The sequence below is a fragment of the Vanacampus margaritifer genome, chromosome 12 (assembly GCF_051991255.1).
Source record: "Vanacampus margaritifer isolate UIUO_Vmar chromosome 12, RoL_Vmar_1.0, whole genome shotgun sequence".
NCBI lineage: Eukaryota > Metazoa > Chordata > Actinopteri > Syngnathiformes > Syngnathidae > Vanacampus > Vanacampus margaritifer.
The window spans coordinates 18,296,716-18,316,272 of NC_135443.1; the positions used below are offsets into that span (position 1 = coordinate 18,296,716).

Here is a 19,557-nt window from a genome sequence, read left to right on the forward strand (position 1 = left end):
AACATTTGCATAAATCAATACAATTATGCAGTGTTTCAAGTTTTTTACTAAGTCATCTATAGGTCAGTAGTTAGAGCAGATGACTACTAGTGTGTTGGAGACCAGTTCATTAGGTATTAATTTAGTGTTGTATTTTTTTTGTTTAATATTTGCTATTAATAATGGTTATTTTTACACTTCTCAAGGATGTTTTAAAGTGACATTTTCCTTTGTCATTTCACTGAGTTTCTACCATTATCAGTGGTTATTTTACACTTGTATAACAGTTAATAATGTTAATAAATGACATGACCTAAGTTCGTATTATGCCTTCATCAATAGTTAAGTTGTTAAAATGTTGTTTACAAATTGCACGTGCAGTTACAGTTTGAACTTGTGCTGATTGTTTCTATTTCCTGTGCGGAAAAAGTCCAAAATCCCGTAACAGATTGTGTTGTACTTGGGGGATCAGATTCTTAGTGAAAAGAGCGTTTCTTTTCAGGGATGCCTACAATGAAAAAACTACAGGCATCACCGTGACCAATTTTCTTTGGAGCCACAGCAATAATTCCTTTGAATACTGTTCACAGTGAGGTCCGCCGTAATCCCATGTAAAGGATCGTTTGAAATGCTTGTCTCGCTCTCGCGTCCCTTGCATGGCAGCTCTTCACTAACGCCCCTGCCCATATTTTTGTGGGCTGTCAGAGTGGGAGGACGAGGGTATTCCGCGGCAGTGTGGGGGACCAAGTAAACATGCAGAATAATCACTAATGTCCATTGTCATGCTGAAGGCGACTCCCGCCCACTGCAGCACAGCTGGGACCAACTTCATTGTCCTCTTTTCCCACTGTCACTTTCTGTCTTTCTCACAAGCAGAACACACACATGCAAATGGACAAAACACGCACACACATTTGGGCTCTTATCCCAGTGAGGAAGTTTATTGACATTCCCTCGCCTCTTAGCCCCTTTAACCATCACAAATAGATGCCTAACCTCAGTTATTCAAATCTACCATAACTCTAAAACATAATCCTGATTTACTCACTTACTGTGTTGTGCAACTTTGCTTTTTCCTGGAGCAATGCCAACACTGTGTGGGATTTCTAGCGACTACTTTGAGTAGCCCCATCACGCCGTCTGTCTCTTTTACAGAGACAGCGACGCTCATGAGGCATCTCTGTTTGGGATTCTTGCGTCATCCCTTAAGCTGTCTTTGGAAGTCTTTAAATATACAAGTAAACCAAAAATATAGTCGCATCAGGTCAAACTAGTCCTCCCAAGACACACAAAATCCCCGTGGCTCGGGTGCTTGTGTCTCCTAGCAACCAGAACGGGCCTTTTTGGTATTGATTCAATTTGGCCTGACAACTCATACAGAAGTAGATCAATGATTTTGAAAAGTTAAGTCATCAACAGACTTTTTTTTTTTTGCACCAGGACTGATAAAGAAAGTTGAAGATATTGGTAGAAATGTTCATTTTAAATACTGTATATTGATGAGGAACTCATTAAAACACATTTTTTAAACCCAGAAAGTTATTGCATTACTGTTTTTTCCCCCCAACATTTTATTTATACTTTTGTTCAGAAATGTAATTATTTGATATTTACTTATTATACTTAAGATTACAATTTAGCAGAATAAAATAGTAACAGTTATTAACTTGTTGGATGCACCTGATTTTCTAAATAAAATATATTTTAGACTTTGATGTTTTTGTTCTGACTGATTGGCACTCATGACCTGTGATTGAACGGTCACTAACGACTGGCCTTGTGTCTTTTTTTTTTTTTTTTTTCCTCTGCCGCTTGCCCACGCATGTTGCACTCTACTCTAAGGTTGTCACAATACTAAAATTTTAAACTCGATATCGATACCCAGGAAAATGCTCATTACTCAATACCAATCGATACTGCGGAGATTAAAAAAAATACTTTAAAATATTTTTATTAACATAATCGTAAATGAATAAACAATTAAAGAAATGATTAATAATCAGAAAATGAAATAATAAAACAATCACTTTTTCACATGCAAATAAATTATAAACAACATGAATTAAAGAATATGTCATACAAAAATGGCCACACCATTTTTGGTTGTCTGAGGTAAAGAACACACATCAGTAAGAAAAAAAATTGAGGTGGTTAATTAACTATACAAGTAATCAGAATTATATTTTGAGGTAGTAAATATACCGATAAATAAACAATCAGTAAAAATGAACACCAAATGAGCTACACATTTTTTAAAGGCTAAAATTGAACATTGCAAATATCTAGTAACAACAATACAAGGGATTGGAAAGCGCACGTTCTATGACGTCAGTCTAAGTTTGTCGTATCATTGGTCTGATTTTCTTTGCTGTTGGAAGATTTCTTCACAATATAGACAATGTCTAAATGTGCTCCTCTGTGAGTCTTGCCCTTATTGGGTTGCAAATGAGCACTGTTGTAGTAAACACACGGTGAGGCACAACTTGAAGCAGCAATACGCAGGTACACCTTCACTGAGCATAAAGCTGACCGTGAGCCCGCGGCTAATGGCTAATAACAAGACAGCGTTCACTGAGCTTAACCGCGGTAGCTGACTAATGGCTAATAACAAAAAAAAAAAAGGCACCACCAAGACTGGCTGGTTTGGCCCTCCTGCCTGCCGCACTGGCCATACTAAAGGCAGCTGTAACATAGCCAAGCATGTAAAGTGGCGGTGTGGGCTCTCCGGCCACCGGAGGCACTCTGCGCTGCGGGCGCTGCGACGTGCTATTATCGATAATTTGAAAAGTATCGATACTTTTGACAACCCTACTCTACTCCTCTGTCCGCTGCTCAGCAGCAAGACCAAGAAGTCTCTTCTGGCCCGGTCAGTCGACGGGCTATCCATGCTCAGCCACCAGGGCACGCCCCCGACCCAGGTGGTGATGAAGGCGGTGGCCTGTCTGGCAAAAATTTCAAGAAAAAGAATAATGTCTCTCTGCGCAGCCTGGTACCAAATGCCATGTAGCCCGCTACTGGTCTTTGGCCCAATGTCGTGTCGTGTCGAGTTCATTTTGACTTAAAATTAAGTGACTAATTTAGTTTTTTTGCCTAAAACTAAAGATATACGTATCATCACAAATTATAGAGGACCATATGTAAGAATAAATAGCATTTTTTTTTATCCCTCCCATTCTTTTAATCACATACGGTTTTATCATCACATTCAAGAATGTTAAGCGTAATTTGGGGTTCGGCATTAAACAGCCTCAACTTTTGTTTCGTTGCCAGAGTAAGTGAAGTAGAGCTGTCTGCCTCCCTGACTGCCTCATGTAATATTCATGCAAGGTTCCCATGGTCTCAGAGACCCTGCAGTTATTTATTCATAGCTTCATGAATGCCTCGATTGACCTCTGACATATACACACATGTCACAGAGAGGAAGTGTTGCCTTCTGAATACACACACACACACGCACACAAATGTTTAGCTGACCAGTAGCTAACCTCTTTACTTATGTAACAGGTTGTTTGGAATGGACTAGCAGTAGCAGCCTGTATATTTTTACCTATATGGATTTATATTAATTAGAATTCATGGCTTTTAAGCTTTATACATCAGTGTAAATCCATCTCCTTTTTTTGCAGGTGATAAAGCAGTATCAGGAACAGCTTATCTTGTCTTCTGCAACCACTTGTTAACCGGATTGCGTCATTAGCGCGAAACACAGGGATACCGAGATACTGTCAACGCGGGCCTAAATCACTGCTTTTAACATCGCCGTTTTGTGGCGAGAAGATAAGGGGTGTGTGTGTGTGCTTTGAAGGATGTGCTTGTGTGTGTACAGTGAACGATAAGGTGATTTATGAGTTGAGTTGTTGACTTGAGTCATAGACTTGACGTGGACCACAATGCACCTGTCTCATCCATCATGGCAGCAGTGGAGCATAAGCACCACAAACAACTTTTATTCTTCCATCATGTCAGCCTTCATAGAACTACATGTTAAGCAGAAACAAAAGTATTGCAATACCAATACATTACACCTACCAAATTTTGCTTAGATGAAACTACTGGCAGTGATTCTTTACATTACTTGATGCATTTTGGATCTCTTTTAAAAAGTGAGTTCCCCTGCTCAAACGACACTTACTATTCAATGAGATTGAACCAAAACCCCAAAACTAATCCCGTTAAATGCAGACTGTGGATAAAGGTATTCAGTCATCTGCATAGTAATTTACATCCCTCAATAATCTGCTCCAAGTAAAGCAAAGTGATTGTATTAGCATAAAATAATGCTGTGCTGTGTGGTAGCACTGTGGCCTATTAGCATTTCAGCCTCACAGTTCTGTGGTTCGTGGTTTGAATCCTGGCCTGTGCTTGTGTGGGTTTTCTTAATAAAATTACAAAAACATGTGTTTAGTTTCATTGAAGACTGCTAATTATCTATAAGCATTGATGTAACTAACCTGCGATTAACTACCGGCCTGACCTCGCACCCAAAATCAGATGGATGCGAAGCTCAATTTTGACCTTAAAATTTTCCTTGGTGGTAGTTTGCTGTTCTTAGCTCATTGATCCAAATTTCAATGCTATGCTACTAATATGAGCCTTAGAATCATATGCTTGGCCTAACAAAAGCTAGCTATATGCTCTTTTGTGTGTGATAGCTGATTCAATTTTATCTTTTGGTGAGTGTATAGTCACTGAACCTGAACAGGGCAGGACGTAGAGAAAATTGATGTTGTATTAGTACCGTATACCTCCTCGGTAAGCTTGTTGGACTTAGCAACAAAAACGCATTTTTCATTTGGCCTGCTCTCTTTGTCAGTGCAACTCTTGCCCACAACCAAGTCCACGCGGTCTATTAAGTGCCTTCAAGTGTTGATTGAAATAGCCTCTGAGTGTATGCATTTAAGTGACAGTCCTCTGATCTGCCGTCTTGTGCCTGCGGTTAGGTGTGGTGGATCTGTCAGCGCATCAGCTCAATAACTCTGACCTCGGACCAGCACTTCCAAGAAAAGCTGTCATTCGATACTCAGCATCCGTTTTCCACTTTCTAGGTAGACGCTCGTTCTCAAAGACGCATCTTTAACTAGTTTAGCAGGACTGTATGGTGTGTGTGTGAGCCTAGCCATATTGACTTTGTTACCTTCCTAAGTGACTTTCTGCTTTGCTTTAACTCCCAATGAGTGCTTCACATTAGTATTAAATGCACAGATTTATTTCCTGGCTGTCCTTATAGATTAGGCATAATTGTAGCTTTGTTTAAACTCGTTTTAGTGTCTCCATTAACTTAGCATGCCTGTTTTTACCAGGTGGTAGTAAGTCAGAGTCAGAAAAACTTAGTTAGTTGTATATTTATTACAATTATTTAATGAGTTGTTATTTTCTTCTACGTCAATCTGTCTGTCTTTATGTGAAACCGTTCTGTGGTGCAAAAAGGGTTGGGAACCGCTGTCCTTGAGAACTGTACCAAATCAGCTGATCAGGCAGGCCCATATTGTAAGGTCATCAAGTGAGGAGGGTCAAGAAAAATGATTACCAAACAACAATCTTAGGTGCTAATTTGATCACCAGACCAAATTTGTTATGGCCATCCCTTTTTATTATTATCTTTTAAGATATTTTGTGAGTTAAATGTTGTTGCCACTTTTTATAACAGTTCTACTGTTCTTTTAAAGGGGAAGTGAACCCGAAAATGTTCTATGCAGCCCCACTAGTCAAAGCACAGTATTCTGATTAATATTGTGTTTGTGGAATTAGGCAACAAAATCCACCTGTTTTTATACATTTCAGGGACCGCCATTTTGCTGCTTGTCATGAGAGTTATTCAGTTACAACCAATCACAGCTCAGTTAGCAAATGTCACATCACCAAACTCAGGAAAAAGATAAGCCATGATTGGTCTTTTCTTGAGCATCTGTGATGTTATCTTCAGTCAACAGCAACAGCTGTTTTTATCCATCTTTTTATCCATCTCCCCCGGAGATTCATATTCCAATCATAATGTCGTGTTTTGACTAGTAGCATACAACATATTTTAGTAAAGACATTTTTTGGGATTGTCTTCCATTATTCAGTGTATGGTGGGCTGGATCAAATGCTGTATAAGCTGTTAATGACCCACAGGTCGTAGGTTCCCCACCACTGTTCTTAACTGTAATTCAAATTAGCACTGTACAAGCTGTAATCAACACTTACACTGTGCTTGAACATTATTGGAAATGTTGTATTCTGTTTTGTTTACGTGTGATAAGTGAGCATGATGGTGACGTTTAAAGGGAATAAACCAAAACAAAAAAGTGAAATCTCCTTAAAAAGTCTTCACCCTGGCTTTTTCCAAACCTCAGTCACCTAAACATCGTTTCCATGTGGACAGTCAAAACGCGTTGCAAAACATACTTTTTTGGCCCTGTGTTCATGCAGGCATGGCCGTAGTACTTTTTAGATAAAACATGTAAAAAAATAAATAACTGCATAAATAAATTTATGGGTGAAGATTCTTCAAAAAAAATACAAATTAAATTGTTTATGACCCAGGGCATTTGTAGACCAAGGTTCAACTGTGTAAAAATCTTTAGTCATATTTTTATATATATATATATATAAATATATATAACATTGTTTACACCAGGTGTAAACAATGTTAAATCCACTATATATATATATATATATATATATATATATATATATATAGGTGCAGGTGTAAACAATGTTCCTTCCACTACTGTATATCGCAGTTCATATATATATATATATATATATATATATATATATATATATATATATATATATATATATATATATATATATATATATAGTGGATTTAACATTGTTTACACCTGCAAATGGTAGATTGATAGACGCAATACATCATTAAAATTTGCTCTAAGTGTTACAGAATAGTAAGTCAAAAGATAAATTACTCATAGTAGTAATAGTTACTAATAATGGGCCTATTGAGAGGTGTATGTTCCCACTAGCCCCCGTTTTCCTTCCCTCTTTTATTCTCATTCTCTTTCCTCTATTGTCTACCTTGATGGATGGATGAGGCTCGGCTGCGTCCCGGTGCAAAGCCTCGCTCGCTATCCCCCAACCCTCCCTTCGCCTGCAAGCGCTCGTCATGATCGATGCCGCTCAGCCGCCATTCATGGCTCGGCTTGACTGCCAGTGAAAGCCTTGGACACACTTCGAAACACAAGCAGACATAATGGCAGAGGAAATGAGGGTGAATCGAGAGCCGGCAAGGCGGGATAGATTTTCCTCGTCTTTCTTCACCGTATTAACTCTTTTCTTTCGCTACACGGGTGGCAGGAAGGCACACCGGCCAAACGTACGCGCACATGTGGTATTTTGGAGCTTACAAATTCACGAGGACATCATGAATCATTTACAGTGAAAGCAGAGATGTGGGCAGCAGTTAAACCGCATTCGGTGTGTGTGTGTGAGTGTGTCTGTGTGTGTCAAGCCCTCATGTGGACTTGATAAGTTCCACTGACATTGTGTTTTCTCTTGGTGGTTGCAGAGTGTTCCAATTTAGGTCCACTGTGTGTTTCTCATTGGCCGCTGAGCTGTAGATGATTAGAGTGGAGTCCATCCATGAAATCCCCTTTTGGGTCCCATCGAGAAAAGAGAGGATGCGTGTGTGCGACATCATAAGCGTGACAGACACACCGTGTTGTTGTAGCTGAAGTTTTCACCATTAAAATAACATAAACCTTCTCCAGATGCCTGGTCCGGAGTTAGATATATAGATGATGGCTGGGTTGTGACAAGCCATGGGGTCCCTTGGAAATGAGATAATGCTGCATGATGACTTATTTCCTGAAGCCCACATGAATAAACAGAGAAAGTGAGAACATTGAGGAAAGCAAGACGATAGCGAAGTGACACGCGGCCCCCACTCCTGACATTCTCCCCAGCTGTTTGTTCTACTTCTGCAAGTTAACGTAAGCTTTCAAAAAAGGAGAAATAGACGCAGATCAAACAGAGACAAACAGATGCTATTCACTAATGTGCCGTTCTGTATTAGTGGCATATTTGTTTTTCATTAGACTCTTTGTACATTACTATATTTAGACGGAAGGAACAACTTTCTCTTCCTCCGGGATTTTATGTGAAAATATTCCTAAAACATCCAGATTCTTCTCTTGCCGCGAATCTGAATCCTTCCCCTTGTATCAAGTCCTCCATCCACTCTCATCTATATATAAAGTTAGTTGTCGTTCCACTGTTTATAGTTATTGCTGGTGCATTGTGTAGAATGCAACCATTTTCAAGCACTTGAACCACTGTGTCTCAGACACACCACGTTTCACAAGCCTATTACTACCAATTATTTGGAGTAGGCGAATTAGCGAGAAAGATTGGCTAGTAGCTGGAAGCGGCTAACAAGAGCATCTATCGGGAGAAGCTAGCAAAAGCTAGCAATAGCAAAGCCGAGGGGGACGACCACCTGAGCCTAACTACGTTTGCAAACTCCTTCTCCTTCCAGTATCCGTAGCAGAAAGATGACGGAAAATTGTCAGCCTCCTGTATGGCACAACGCGACCTATGTAGTATAATTAGTAGGGGTGTTCAAAAAAATCAATCAGTGCGCAATTATTGAATGCATTCAATATGTGGCCGAATCAATGTTTAAACCAATTTTTTATGGAAATATTCAACAAAACGTCTTACTTAGGGTTTGGGTTCACCTTTTAAGCATGGAAGAATGTTATATTAATGGAACATTAAGCCTTAATATTTTATTTCAGTGCTGTTCAAACATGAAACAGATTGCAACAGATTTGTTAAATACAGTGGCTCAGTTATAAGTATTAAGTTTGAGATAAATAAATACATTTTCATACAAATCTTACAGTGTACATGTACAAGTTAACTGATTAGTATTTTCTAAATTTGAGTAAAAAAAAATTACAATAATCAATTTATGTATTCGTATCGGGATTAATCGGCATCAAATCGAATCGTGACCTATGAATCGTGATATGGATTGCCAGGTACTACGTAATTCACACCGCTAATAATTAGCAATTAGATGTACAATTTTCTATATATATATATATATATATAATTATTTTATTATTATTATTTACGTTATGATAGAACAGATTTTATTATTGAAATGAATACTGGGTTAAAATGAATGACTTACTTGTTCCACTAGATGGCGCTAAATATTACACACTGTGACTTTAAGAAAATTATAAACGCCTGCTTTAACTTTGGAAAGCAATGATCAATATTTTAGCCAATTTTGTTACGTTACCAACCAAACCAGTAAACTAATCCTAGAAAGAAGAACAAAATCATGTTTTGAAAATGGCACTTTGAAAAAAAAGGTACTGTTTAAAGAATGGAAATTACACTAAAACATATATTTTAAGAGAAAATAATTGACAGATTAATCAATTATCAAAATGATCGTTAGTTGTAGCCCTACTTTTCTTTGATATACTTCCTCATCTACTCTATTCTTTTCTATGGGAGCTTTCATCTGCAGTACAAAAGAGTGAAAAGCAGCACCTTAAACGCTTTTGTCAACATGTCAATATTATTTCCTGACACTGTACAGTATTTCAAGCCCCCGCTGATCACGACAAGCATCACTAAATGTGGATGTGCTTTAACGTCAGACCCTAAACACGGAGACAGAAAGAAAACACAACCAGGAGGCATGTTTATAATTTACATAGCGAGAAAGAAAACGTGTGGAGAGAAAAAAATGACAAAGGAGGGTGGTGAGATTGTCTTGACCACACACAGAAACACTTATTCATTCTCTCTGGGCCACACACACACACACACACACACACACACACACACACACACACACACACACACACACACACACCTGTGTTTTGGAACACACCCAAAGGCCCTGCAGCTTGAATCCTCACCTCCCTCCACGTTATCCCCCCACTCTTAACACCTCCTCTTTTTTTTCATGTGCTTGACACTGCAGCTTTATTCTCCTCTGCAGGTCTTTGTATCACAGCCAACAAAATGTCTGCACATCTTTTCTTAACAAACGTTTCTTTATACACTCAAACCTCAGGTATGGGCGGCAATAAAGAGTTAATGTGTGCTTTTTAGTTTATTCTCATCAGGCCTCTTGTATTCTTTCCATGTAATTGCTTAATTCATGTTTGTGAACACTTCTCTGCGGTTGTCTGGCTCTTCAAAGCAACTGTATTAGAGAGGGGGCACACTCACATGCCAGGTCTGATTATGCCATCATTAACGCCACACCTTGATTATCCACTGGCTTTTCTATACCTGCCTTTTTTTTTTTAACTACATTTGTCTACCTACACAAAGACTCGCCTACCAACTAAACCACTTAACTACCTACCTGCTTACCTGCATATAAAGTAGCTCAACATACAGCACCTAAAGCCCTAATTACATTATATATAAAATTATTAGACACTGAAACAAATCATAGGCTCGTTAACGTAGCGCACCTCTTGGATATAACAATGTCAACAACGTTGGTGAAAGACAGACGAATGAACGGGATGTCATATTGCTTGTTTATTCATCTGGGGATTTATAGTTATTGACACATTTTGTCTGCTAATGTAAAGCCATTAATCATTTATACACTGTGTATCTGCATTTACTGTTACGATGTCAAGTCGAGACGCTCACAGTTGTGCCATGGTTTTTGATGTGTGTACTTTTCTTTTTTCTACCTTCTGTGAAGGGAGGAAGAAAGTAGTTAGCAGTTAGTGGCAGCACACTACCACTACTTTTAACGGCTCCCACACACCCCATTAACTGGCTTAATGAGAACGTAATCAAGCACAATCCTGTCCCTGCTTTCTGTCTTTTTCACTCCTTGAATAAATTTAAAAGTGTTGGCAAGGTCGCAATTGAAATGTAGAAAATAAACACTGTTTGAACACACTTAAATAGGCATGTTGTGTGCACCCCTTTTAAAAGTGTCAGCCGTTTTGGTTAGTATGACATTCACTCAGCATTCAATTTTGTTGTTTTCTCAACCTTAATTTTAGCGTGGTTCACAAGACAGATGTAAATATTTGATTGTGTGAAAGTCACACCCAAGTAAGACCCTCATCCAAAGAAAGATTGATTGGAGTGATGGGCCAGTGAAATGAGAGCGGTTGAGAAAGCAGCTACAGGAGGACTCTGAGCCAAGACTGCACTGCTTTGGAAAAAGTCAAGCGTTCTTGTTGAAAGATTTCCATCCTGCACTTTCAGGTTATTTTCTGAAATCCAAGTATTTAACATGAAGACAGACAGCTGCAGCAAATCCTCACAAAGACACCTGTGGGGTACATTTTGCTTTATTAAAAACAGTTTTTTTCCTCACATCGGCTCTTTTAAGAAAAAAATAATAAAACACTGAACAAAAATATAAACGTAGGAATTTTGTTTTTGCTCCCATTTTTCGTGAGCTGGACTGAAATATTTAAAACTGCTTCTACATACACAAAAGGCAATTTCCCTCAGATATTGTTTACAAAACTGTCTAAATCTATGGAAATAAGTATTTCACTAAGATGAATTATCTTGATATTTGTGAGTTCACAAACTCCGGAAAATACATCTTGTACCTTTTTTAGGTTGGACCAATCAGGCGTTGTTTAAGGCGGGACAAAACCAATAAACGCCGATGGTGGGGGGGAAACAAACAAACCTAACAGATGAATGGACGCTGCAAATAATTCTGTTCTCACAGAATTACTCACCGTTTCCTTGTTGCATTTGAACAGCGAGAGGAGCTTTGTGCATTTTTATCTGCTAAAGACGAAAAGACGAGACAGAAGACGACATTTTTATCTGTTGCCTTGATTGGTCAAAACAAACGTGCAAAGATGCCGCACCATCCAATCAGCTCGAAGTATTGTACAGCAGGTCCAAACGGATCTGCCGAGTGAAGTCCCAGGCCGCGTCCAGAAAGAAGCAAAGCCGGCTTCGTTCCTCAAACAAATCTCGTACACACAGAAGCATTTCAAGACTTGTGTGTGTCCAAAAGAAGACGCTGAGGACGTTTAACGGATGTAATGTATATGCCAAGTCTGGAGTGGCGCTGTAGTGCAGTCACAGGGAGTTAACGGAAAGCGTAGAAGAAGACTCAGCAAAGAAGACTGACACCAAAATAACACAAAAAAGACTAAAACAGGAGAAGTGACAATGGCGGATGATTCAAGTACAACACCACTTGTTGAACGTGGGAACAAAGAAACAAAATATTTTGCTGCAAAAGCATAAACAAGCTAAGGAGGCTAAACAACTACGACACGGCAGACAGACTGACGGTTCGCGCGCAGTCACGCGAGAATTGGCGCATACGTCATCAATCTGCGACAATGCGTCGTCATCGAGCTGCGACCATTACGTCATCACTGGAGGAGTATCCTGCATATGGTGTCCAGAGGGACACGTACGGGGTGCGTATTGAAATCTATCCACCGGTTCCAAAAGTGATCGGTTTCAAGCTCCGAAACCGCGCCAGCCTGTGGACGAACGGCCTAAACTAAACCTAAATGGTAAGAAACTTGTGAGGATACATTGAAACTAGCTTTCGTGTGGACGGGGCCCCAGATTGGTAATGTAAAGAACTCTCTTGAGGGAATCACAATGGGCTCTTTGCACAAATCCACTACTTCCTGAACTCAATACCACTCCTTCATTTCCTGTCTTTCATGATTGGACAAAGTGATCAATTCAGGTGTGTCTGGCCATTGTTGTCATGATTAGTAAGGTCAGAAACACCTGGATTAATCAGTTTGTCCAATCATGAAAGACAGGAAATGAAAGAGCGGTACTGAGCTCAGGAAGTAGTGGATTTGTGCAAAGAGCCCATTATCAATCTGGCTTGTGAGGTTAGCACTTAAACTTTGACAAGATAATGCATCCCACTTCACAGGTGTGTCATATCAAGATGCTGATTAGACAGCATAATTAATTACACAGGTATTCTTTAGGCTGCCCGCAATAAAAGGCCACTCTGAAATGAGTAGTTTTGCTTTATATTGGGCGTCAGAAAACCAGTCAAGACCTGGTGTGATCACCATTTGTCTCACAACACATCTCCTCTGCGTCGTGTTGATCAAGTTGTAACCATCCATCAAGAGAACACCTCTCCAATGTGCCAGACGCCATCGAATGTAATGAAATGAAATGACATTTTGTGCATGCATAAAAAGTTTTAGATCTTTGAGTCCAGCTCAACAAAAATTGGAACAAGGACAATGTTGAGTTTATATTAACAGCTTTTTTCCCCCCAGAAGGTGCAGAGACATAGTGAAGTGATCAGTGTGTGTTCTCATGCATCCTTAAATAACAGCATATAGTTGAAAACAATGAAAGCAATCCATCAAAAAGCCAGATCAATCCATCTATTATTTGAATGTCTGTGTCAACCACAGCTCGCAACCAACCGTGAAGGCAAAGATTTTGAAATCGTAAGGATTTGAAAGATGCGATTGTAAGTCTTGGCGTAGACTGCATGTCTCAATGTAGTTGTTTCATTTATGATGTTTTCATTTAAAAGTTGCATATACGACGCTATATGGAGCAACAGACTCCCACACCGCAGAGCCAGATGCCCTGAGGCTTTTCACTGGAGAAGTCTGACCCATTTGTCTTTTTGGCTGTCCGAAATAACTCATTCACCCTCTGCAACCTCAAATAATGCTGCTCACCGATCATCAGGTTCTCACGACCTTTGTGTCTGAAGCCCACAAGGGTTTCGGCATAAACCATTCCTTTGTGGGCGTATGATTCCAACCAGAGATGGGAAAAGTACTGATATTCTTAATATAATATAATATAATTACTTAGGTAAAAAACAACTTTGGCAAAAGTAAAAGTACTCACTCAAATAATTACTCAAGTAAAAGTAAAGAAGTACAGGCCCTGAAATGTACTTGACGAGTAGAAGTAAAAAGTATTTTTATCGGATGTTTCCTCCTATGTCCATTTGAAAGATATTAATATTAAAAATTGGTATATATCGGCCAGTTAATTCTCTGACTTGCGATGCATCAAGTCGACTGTTCAATATCACTCGTTCATGTTGCTGGTCCACTCCTCGCTGACATGATTGAACCTTCTTTCATGTTGTTGACTGGCAGTCTGCAGCGTTCTTCTTATCTAGTTCAAATTATCCTCTGAAGTCACGGCGCGCATTGCCCTCATTTATGGGTAGTAATCTAGCCAATTGCACGTCATGATATTGTGTCATAGAGCCAATCACAAGCTGGGATGTAAGGAACTGTGTGTTACGCTTCATATGATTGGCAGAGCTTGGAGACATTGACGCTGCTCTTTCTTCCAGGTCAAGTATTCGTGCATTAAAAAAAAACAAGTAGCGACCTTCTTTTGAAAATGTATCAAGTAAAAAGTACAAATGCTCATGTTAATTGTAAATGGATAAAAGTAAAAAGTAGTTAAGAAAATAAATACTCGGGAACGACGGATAAAAACTACTCAAGTAAAGTAATAAAATATTTGTACTTTGTTACTTTCCATCTCTGATTCCAACTGACTTTTTTCGTCGTTGAAGGTGAAGAATCAGGAAGTCAGCTCAGTAGTAGAGTGTCAGCCCTGATGCTGGGAGGTCGTGGGTTCAATCCCTGGACGGGTCATACCAAAGACTCTAAAAATGGGACCCATTTTCCTCCCTGCTTGACACTCAAGGGTTGGAATTATTTATTTTATTTACTTTTTTCTGTTATAGTGTTATGCATTGCCCTAGCTGGAGTTACTTTTTATTTTTATTTTTTTATTTTATTTATTATTATTATTTTCTTCTAGATGGAGTTACTGAGGGAAACTCTTGTCAGTACGTCAAGTTTTCTTAGACGAGGTTTGCCCGTCAAGGGTTTCTTGGGAAGCCATCTGAATCCAGCCCTGCTCTCTGTTGTTATTTTGTATTTTTGTCTCTTTTACAACTTCTTGTCTGCTTTTGGGCTCCAATTCCGCACCTCATGTGACAATCTGACCTTCAACACTTTGGACAGTTTTTGTTTGCAACATTTGGTCCTGTTCAATCTGTTTGTAGCACAACTTGCGATCTCAACATGGCCAAAAAAGTATAGATATTTTTTTCCACTGTCAATTACTTTATGAGACGTGCGTGCTCTTTTCAGTCAAATCTGCCATACAGAGGATGGTTTCCTTTGAACTGTAGTTGACAATATTGTGTACTGTATAATACAGTTCAGATCAACACCACTGCAAACCACCCACGTTGATAACCACTGTTAGATTAATACCCTGTGACAGTTTCAGTCAAGACTGAGCATCATTATCTTTGCAAAGGTAGAATTAATAGATTTTACATTAGGTTACCAAAATAGCATTCAAGTTAAAACAGTTAGGACCTTAATGCATCATCTTGTTACGCAAATATAAAAACACACAACACCAGTCTTTACCTACTTGGCATAGGTAACAAATATGTCTTTTGTGATTGGTGGGATTAGCATCACTGCGCTTATGCAACAACACTAAGCACCTTCTACCATGATGAAGAGAATCAGTGCTGTGAGCGCTATTTATGCAGCTTACCGAGATAGAGATCAAAGGTTAATGATGTGAATCAGACAGGAACCAGACATTACTTTTCAACATAAGGCTAATCTCCAGACCAGGCGCCTGGAGCTATGTCTGATAGCGTTGCTAATTACACCAGGGATTCTTGTAAACAATCTTATCAGTGCCAAACAATTGCATTGTTTGAAGTCCAGTATTCACAGAATACAACCTGGAGACTGAAATCCATACAGCAAAGGCACACCTAAAAAAACATGTGCGAGCCCATCATTAGGGCTACAATGGGAATGAACTGTGAGCAACGTCACCTATGGAGAGCCTGGCTACCTAATGAACTAAGTGCCCACCCCGGGGTATGTTGTGCATTAATGTAAATCTATACCAGGTTTGGCATAGCCACACTTGGTTCACACACCTATAATATAAAGAAAATAGTTTCAAGCGTCCCCTTATGTTTGCAAACTGACATCATTCCAACGCTGCATTCAAGGGGTGAAGGCTTAAACCGGAGTAATGATGTACAGATCGTTTAGGCTGAATAGAGTTGTACTAGTCAAGTGACAGCCGCAGGTTATGACCTCTGCTCCTGTTTCTTTTACCTGACGGCTTCTGCGGTTTGCTATATATATATATATATATATACTTACATACATACATATATATATATATATATATATATATATATATATATATATATATATACTTACATACATACATATACACACGCGCACACACACTTACAGTCATGTGCGTGGCCCCTAAGTGGAAGGGACATGTTTTGGTCTTCACTAACAATGGCAGATTGCCTGTTCACTGTAAATGTCTGTTTTGAGTGCTCGGGTACTGTATACATTTCGAAGCATTGCAACTTTAGATTAACCCACTGACCATGGTGCCCCATATCCATCTTTGTGGTGAGCGCTGTAATTGTGCCTTATTTGAGGTAGTTCATGTTTCCCTGAAAATCGACTTCCAAACTAATCAGCAACATAAAATCGCTCGCTTCCAAACTGAGTCAGCTAAGCCTTGGAAAGAAAGAAAAAAAACGAGTCAGAGTGTGGCAACCACAGACTATGTAAAATACAGCATGCACCCCCACAGAAATGTTCTGTTTGCCATTTTAAGAATGTGTAAATGCAGAAGTCCTGCCGAGCCAAATTTAGTTGAGACCGTCAATGCACCGAAGACTGCTGACTCCAAATCATGACCGCTGTGATTATTCTCCAAATGAAGATCGAGGACAAAAGGAGAAAGGCTTTATAAGCAGAAGCGAGAAAGAGGACAATTGTTTTCTTGGCGCACTGAACAGACTCTCGTTTATAAAGCTACTTTCCACAACTGCTAATCCAATCAAACGGCCCTAAAAGTGAGCGAGTAGTTGTCTCCAGCCAATCGTATTATAGCATGCTAATGGGATTAGGGATGTTTTACAGAGTGGATTGAATTTTACTACATAAACACATAAAGTTGTCGTTACTTCAACCCTTGTCTTTTTGCTTCTTCTTTCTATTTCCCATGCAACAATATAATGCATCCTCAGGCATTGGCGCCGTGATTTAATATCATTCCTTGTTGTCAGCTGCTAGAAAAGATTAATTACTCATCAGATACAGCGCAAGGTTAGGTCGACCAAAGCGTTCCTCTTTTGTGTGCAGAAAACAGACAACAATGAAGTATTTTGCTGAAATCGGAGTCAAGTGTTCTGGTTCTGGTTCCCAATGCCCCTTGCAAGGAAACATGGAGCCCTCTGGAATATTTGGGAAAAGGTCCAATAAACAATGGTTACCTCCCTGCTAACAGAATTGCCCTTGGAGGAAATGACTCGTAGGCAGATCTATTAACGATGAAGGATAAGGTAGCAAGTGGTTGTGTACAAGCCAAAACGTGTTTTTTTTTAAAATGCCTCACTCATAAAGTTGAATTACACAACGTAACTTCTATTTGATCTTTTTGTAAATCATGTCACACTCAATGGAATCTCATGATGACAACATTTCTGCAAAGAATGATGACCAAGTGATCATTTTGGGGACCGTTATGTATCCCCAGGAGCCCCTTCTCTCATGAAATCACTGTGTACTTTGCATCATGCCATTGCATGCTGCAGCATACATGCACATTAAACAAGCAGGAGCCATCGGAGTCTCATGTGGAGTACTTGTGTCATTTAGATTTATAGACTGTGGAATTTGCGGTCACGCTCAAGCATCTTTTGAGGACGCCCGTAGGAAGTCTGTTTACTTCTGTCCGCACTGCTGGAGCCTCACGCGTGTGCATTAGTATGTTTGTCAAGCCGGGCATTGCAGTTCTAGCCTTGCTGAGAGAGGTTAGCAAACTATTTCAACTGCAGACAAAAAGGACTGCGCTAATTAAAACGGCGGCTACTTTCACTTTCCTCCCTGTGAGTTTTTTTCCACACATATGCCTCATTGCGACCCAACATTACATTCTGAACACATATGCATCCTAATGCCCAACGATTATGTTCTTTCAGGCAGCAGTTCCCCTAATGAATCAGGCTCAGTGACAACCTTTCACTGGCCAATGTCATGCAATTTGTTTGCTCTTTGTGTGCAGGCTCAATTTAGGGAACCAAACACTCATGAATGGGCAAAGCACAACGATTGACCTCGAGCACAGATGAAACTGAATAATGTGGACACCGTAAACTTTTGACGTTCTGCCTTTTAGGAAAAACTTGGCAAAACTTAATTTATTTTATTTTAATTTCAGCAAATTGTTTTTTTTTTTTTAGCATATTAATAGTTCCTGGCCTTCAAAAAAGTATTATTATTAGTAGTATTATTCTAATGTTCATATTTTGTAAGTTGTTCATTGGCTAATGTGCATCCCATGCCATCTTGTTGCCTCTGCAGAGATCTGAGCGAGAACCTCATCCAGTCCATCCCAAGAAAAGCTTTCAGAGGAGCTACAGACATCAAAAACCTGTGAGTGTGCTCCACATGTGACCTTTATGTATAAATATAGATGTAAAAATTGATCATAATAAGAACCTACTAGCTATGTGTGTGTTACATGTTTATGTCTGGTCTTTTGAAATGTTTAGTTTTACTTGATATTTTTGTCATAATTTATTTTAGATACCCTCTGATAGTTGCTTTATGCGTCATCCACCTAAGTTAAATAAACATCCGCCCTCCCTTTTCAGGAAACAATAAGAGATAGTCACGGTCATTATCTCGGTTCAAGCACGCTGTTGTTCACACATGAACATGAAAAGTTAAGTTAATATGAAACATAACTGCTGAGCCCATTTTAGCACTGTTGCACCAAAACAGCAGGTCCTTCTGAGGCATATAAGGCTATGCTTACCCCGTACTGATCGCCAGCCAATCACATGGCACAGAGACCTATATACAATCAACCATTCACACTCACTTTAAATTGCTTTTCTTAAAATAATAGCCAATAGAAAAGCACACCAAAGATCCCCGAAAGCTCTTGTCAGTGAGAAAACAGGAGTATTAGCTATGTGTTAAGTAGCTAGTGCATCTTTGTGAGAAGACTAATAGCTACCTTGAATGTGCAAAGATGCCTCATACAGGCAGTGATTTAGTTATCCTTGGAGGTATATTCTCACATGATAATACTGATAATGGCATACAAACTGTACAGTAAGCCACCCTCCTCCTCCTCTGTCCACTCTTGGGGATACATGAGCTTGGAGGAGCAGTATTGATTTACCGTAGTCCATCAGTGTGCTGTTTACAGTTTTGACAATAATGAGCAGCGTGCAGGGCGGAGAAGGATGATTTTTGTGCCTTTCTTAACAAGCCACCCTCTTTGTTTCACAGTCAGCTGGATAAAAACCACATCGGCTGCATCGAGGATGGCGCCTTCAGAGCTTTGCGAGGCTTGGAAGTGCTGTAAGTATCTCTTTCCAATGCAACATCAAAAGCACTCGGTTAAATTAAGACATTGTTTCACCACCGCTAATAACCATAACTAATGTATACATATAATTATAGTGGCCCTCGCCTCAAACCCTCCCATTTGTGCCTCTCGAGGCATCGTGAGGGCCCGACCGCCATTAACTCA

General features: G+C 39.5%; 1 protein-coding gene across 7 annotated transcripts in view; it reads left to right on the forward strand.

Moving 5' to 3' along the window:
* Window positions 1–19,557, forward strand: part of slit1a (slit homolog 1a (Drosophila)) — a 132,035-nt gene that overhangs the window by 57,793 nt on the left and 54,685 nt on the right. For all 7 annotated transcript variants that reach the window (XM_077582292.1, XM_077582295.1, XM_077582296.1 and 4 more), the window contains exons 5-6: window positions 18,375–18,446; window positions 19,314–19,385. In XM_077582292.1, the coding sequence (XP_077438418.1) occupies window positions 18,375–18,446; window positions 19,314–19,385 (144 nt within the window). The remainder of the gene's footprint in view (window positions 1–18,374; window positions 18,447–19,313; window positions 19,386–19,557) is intronic.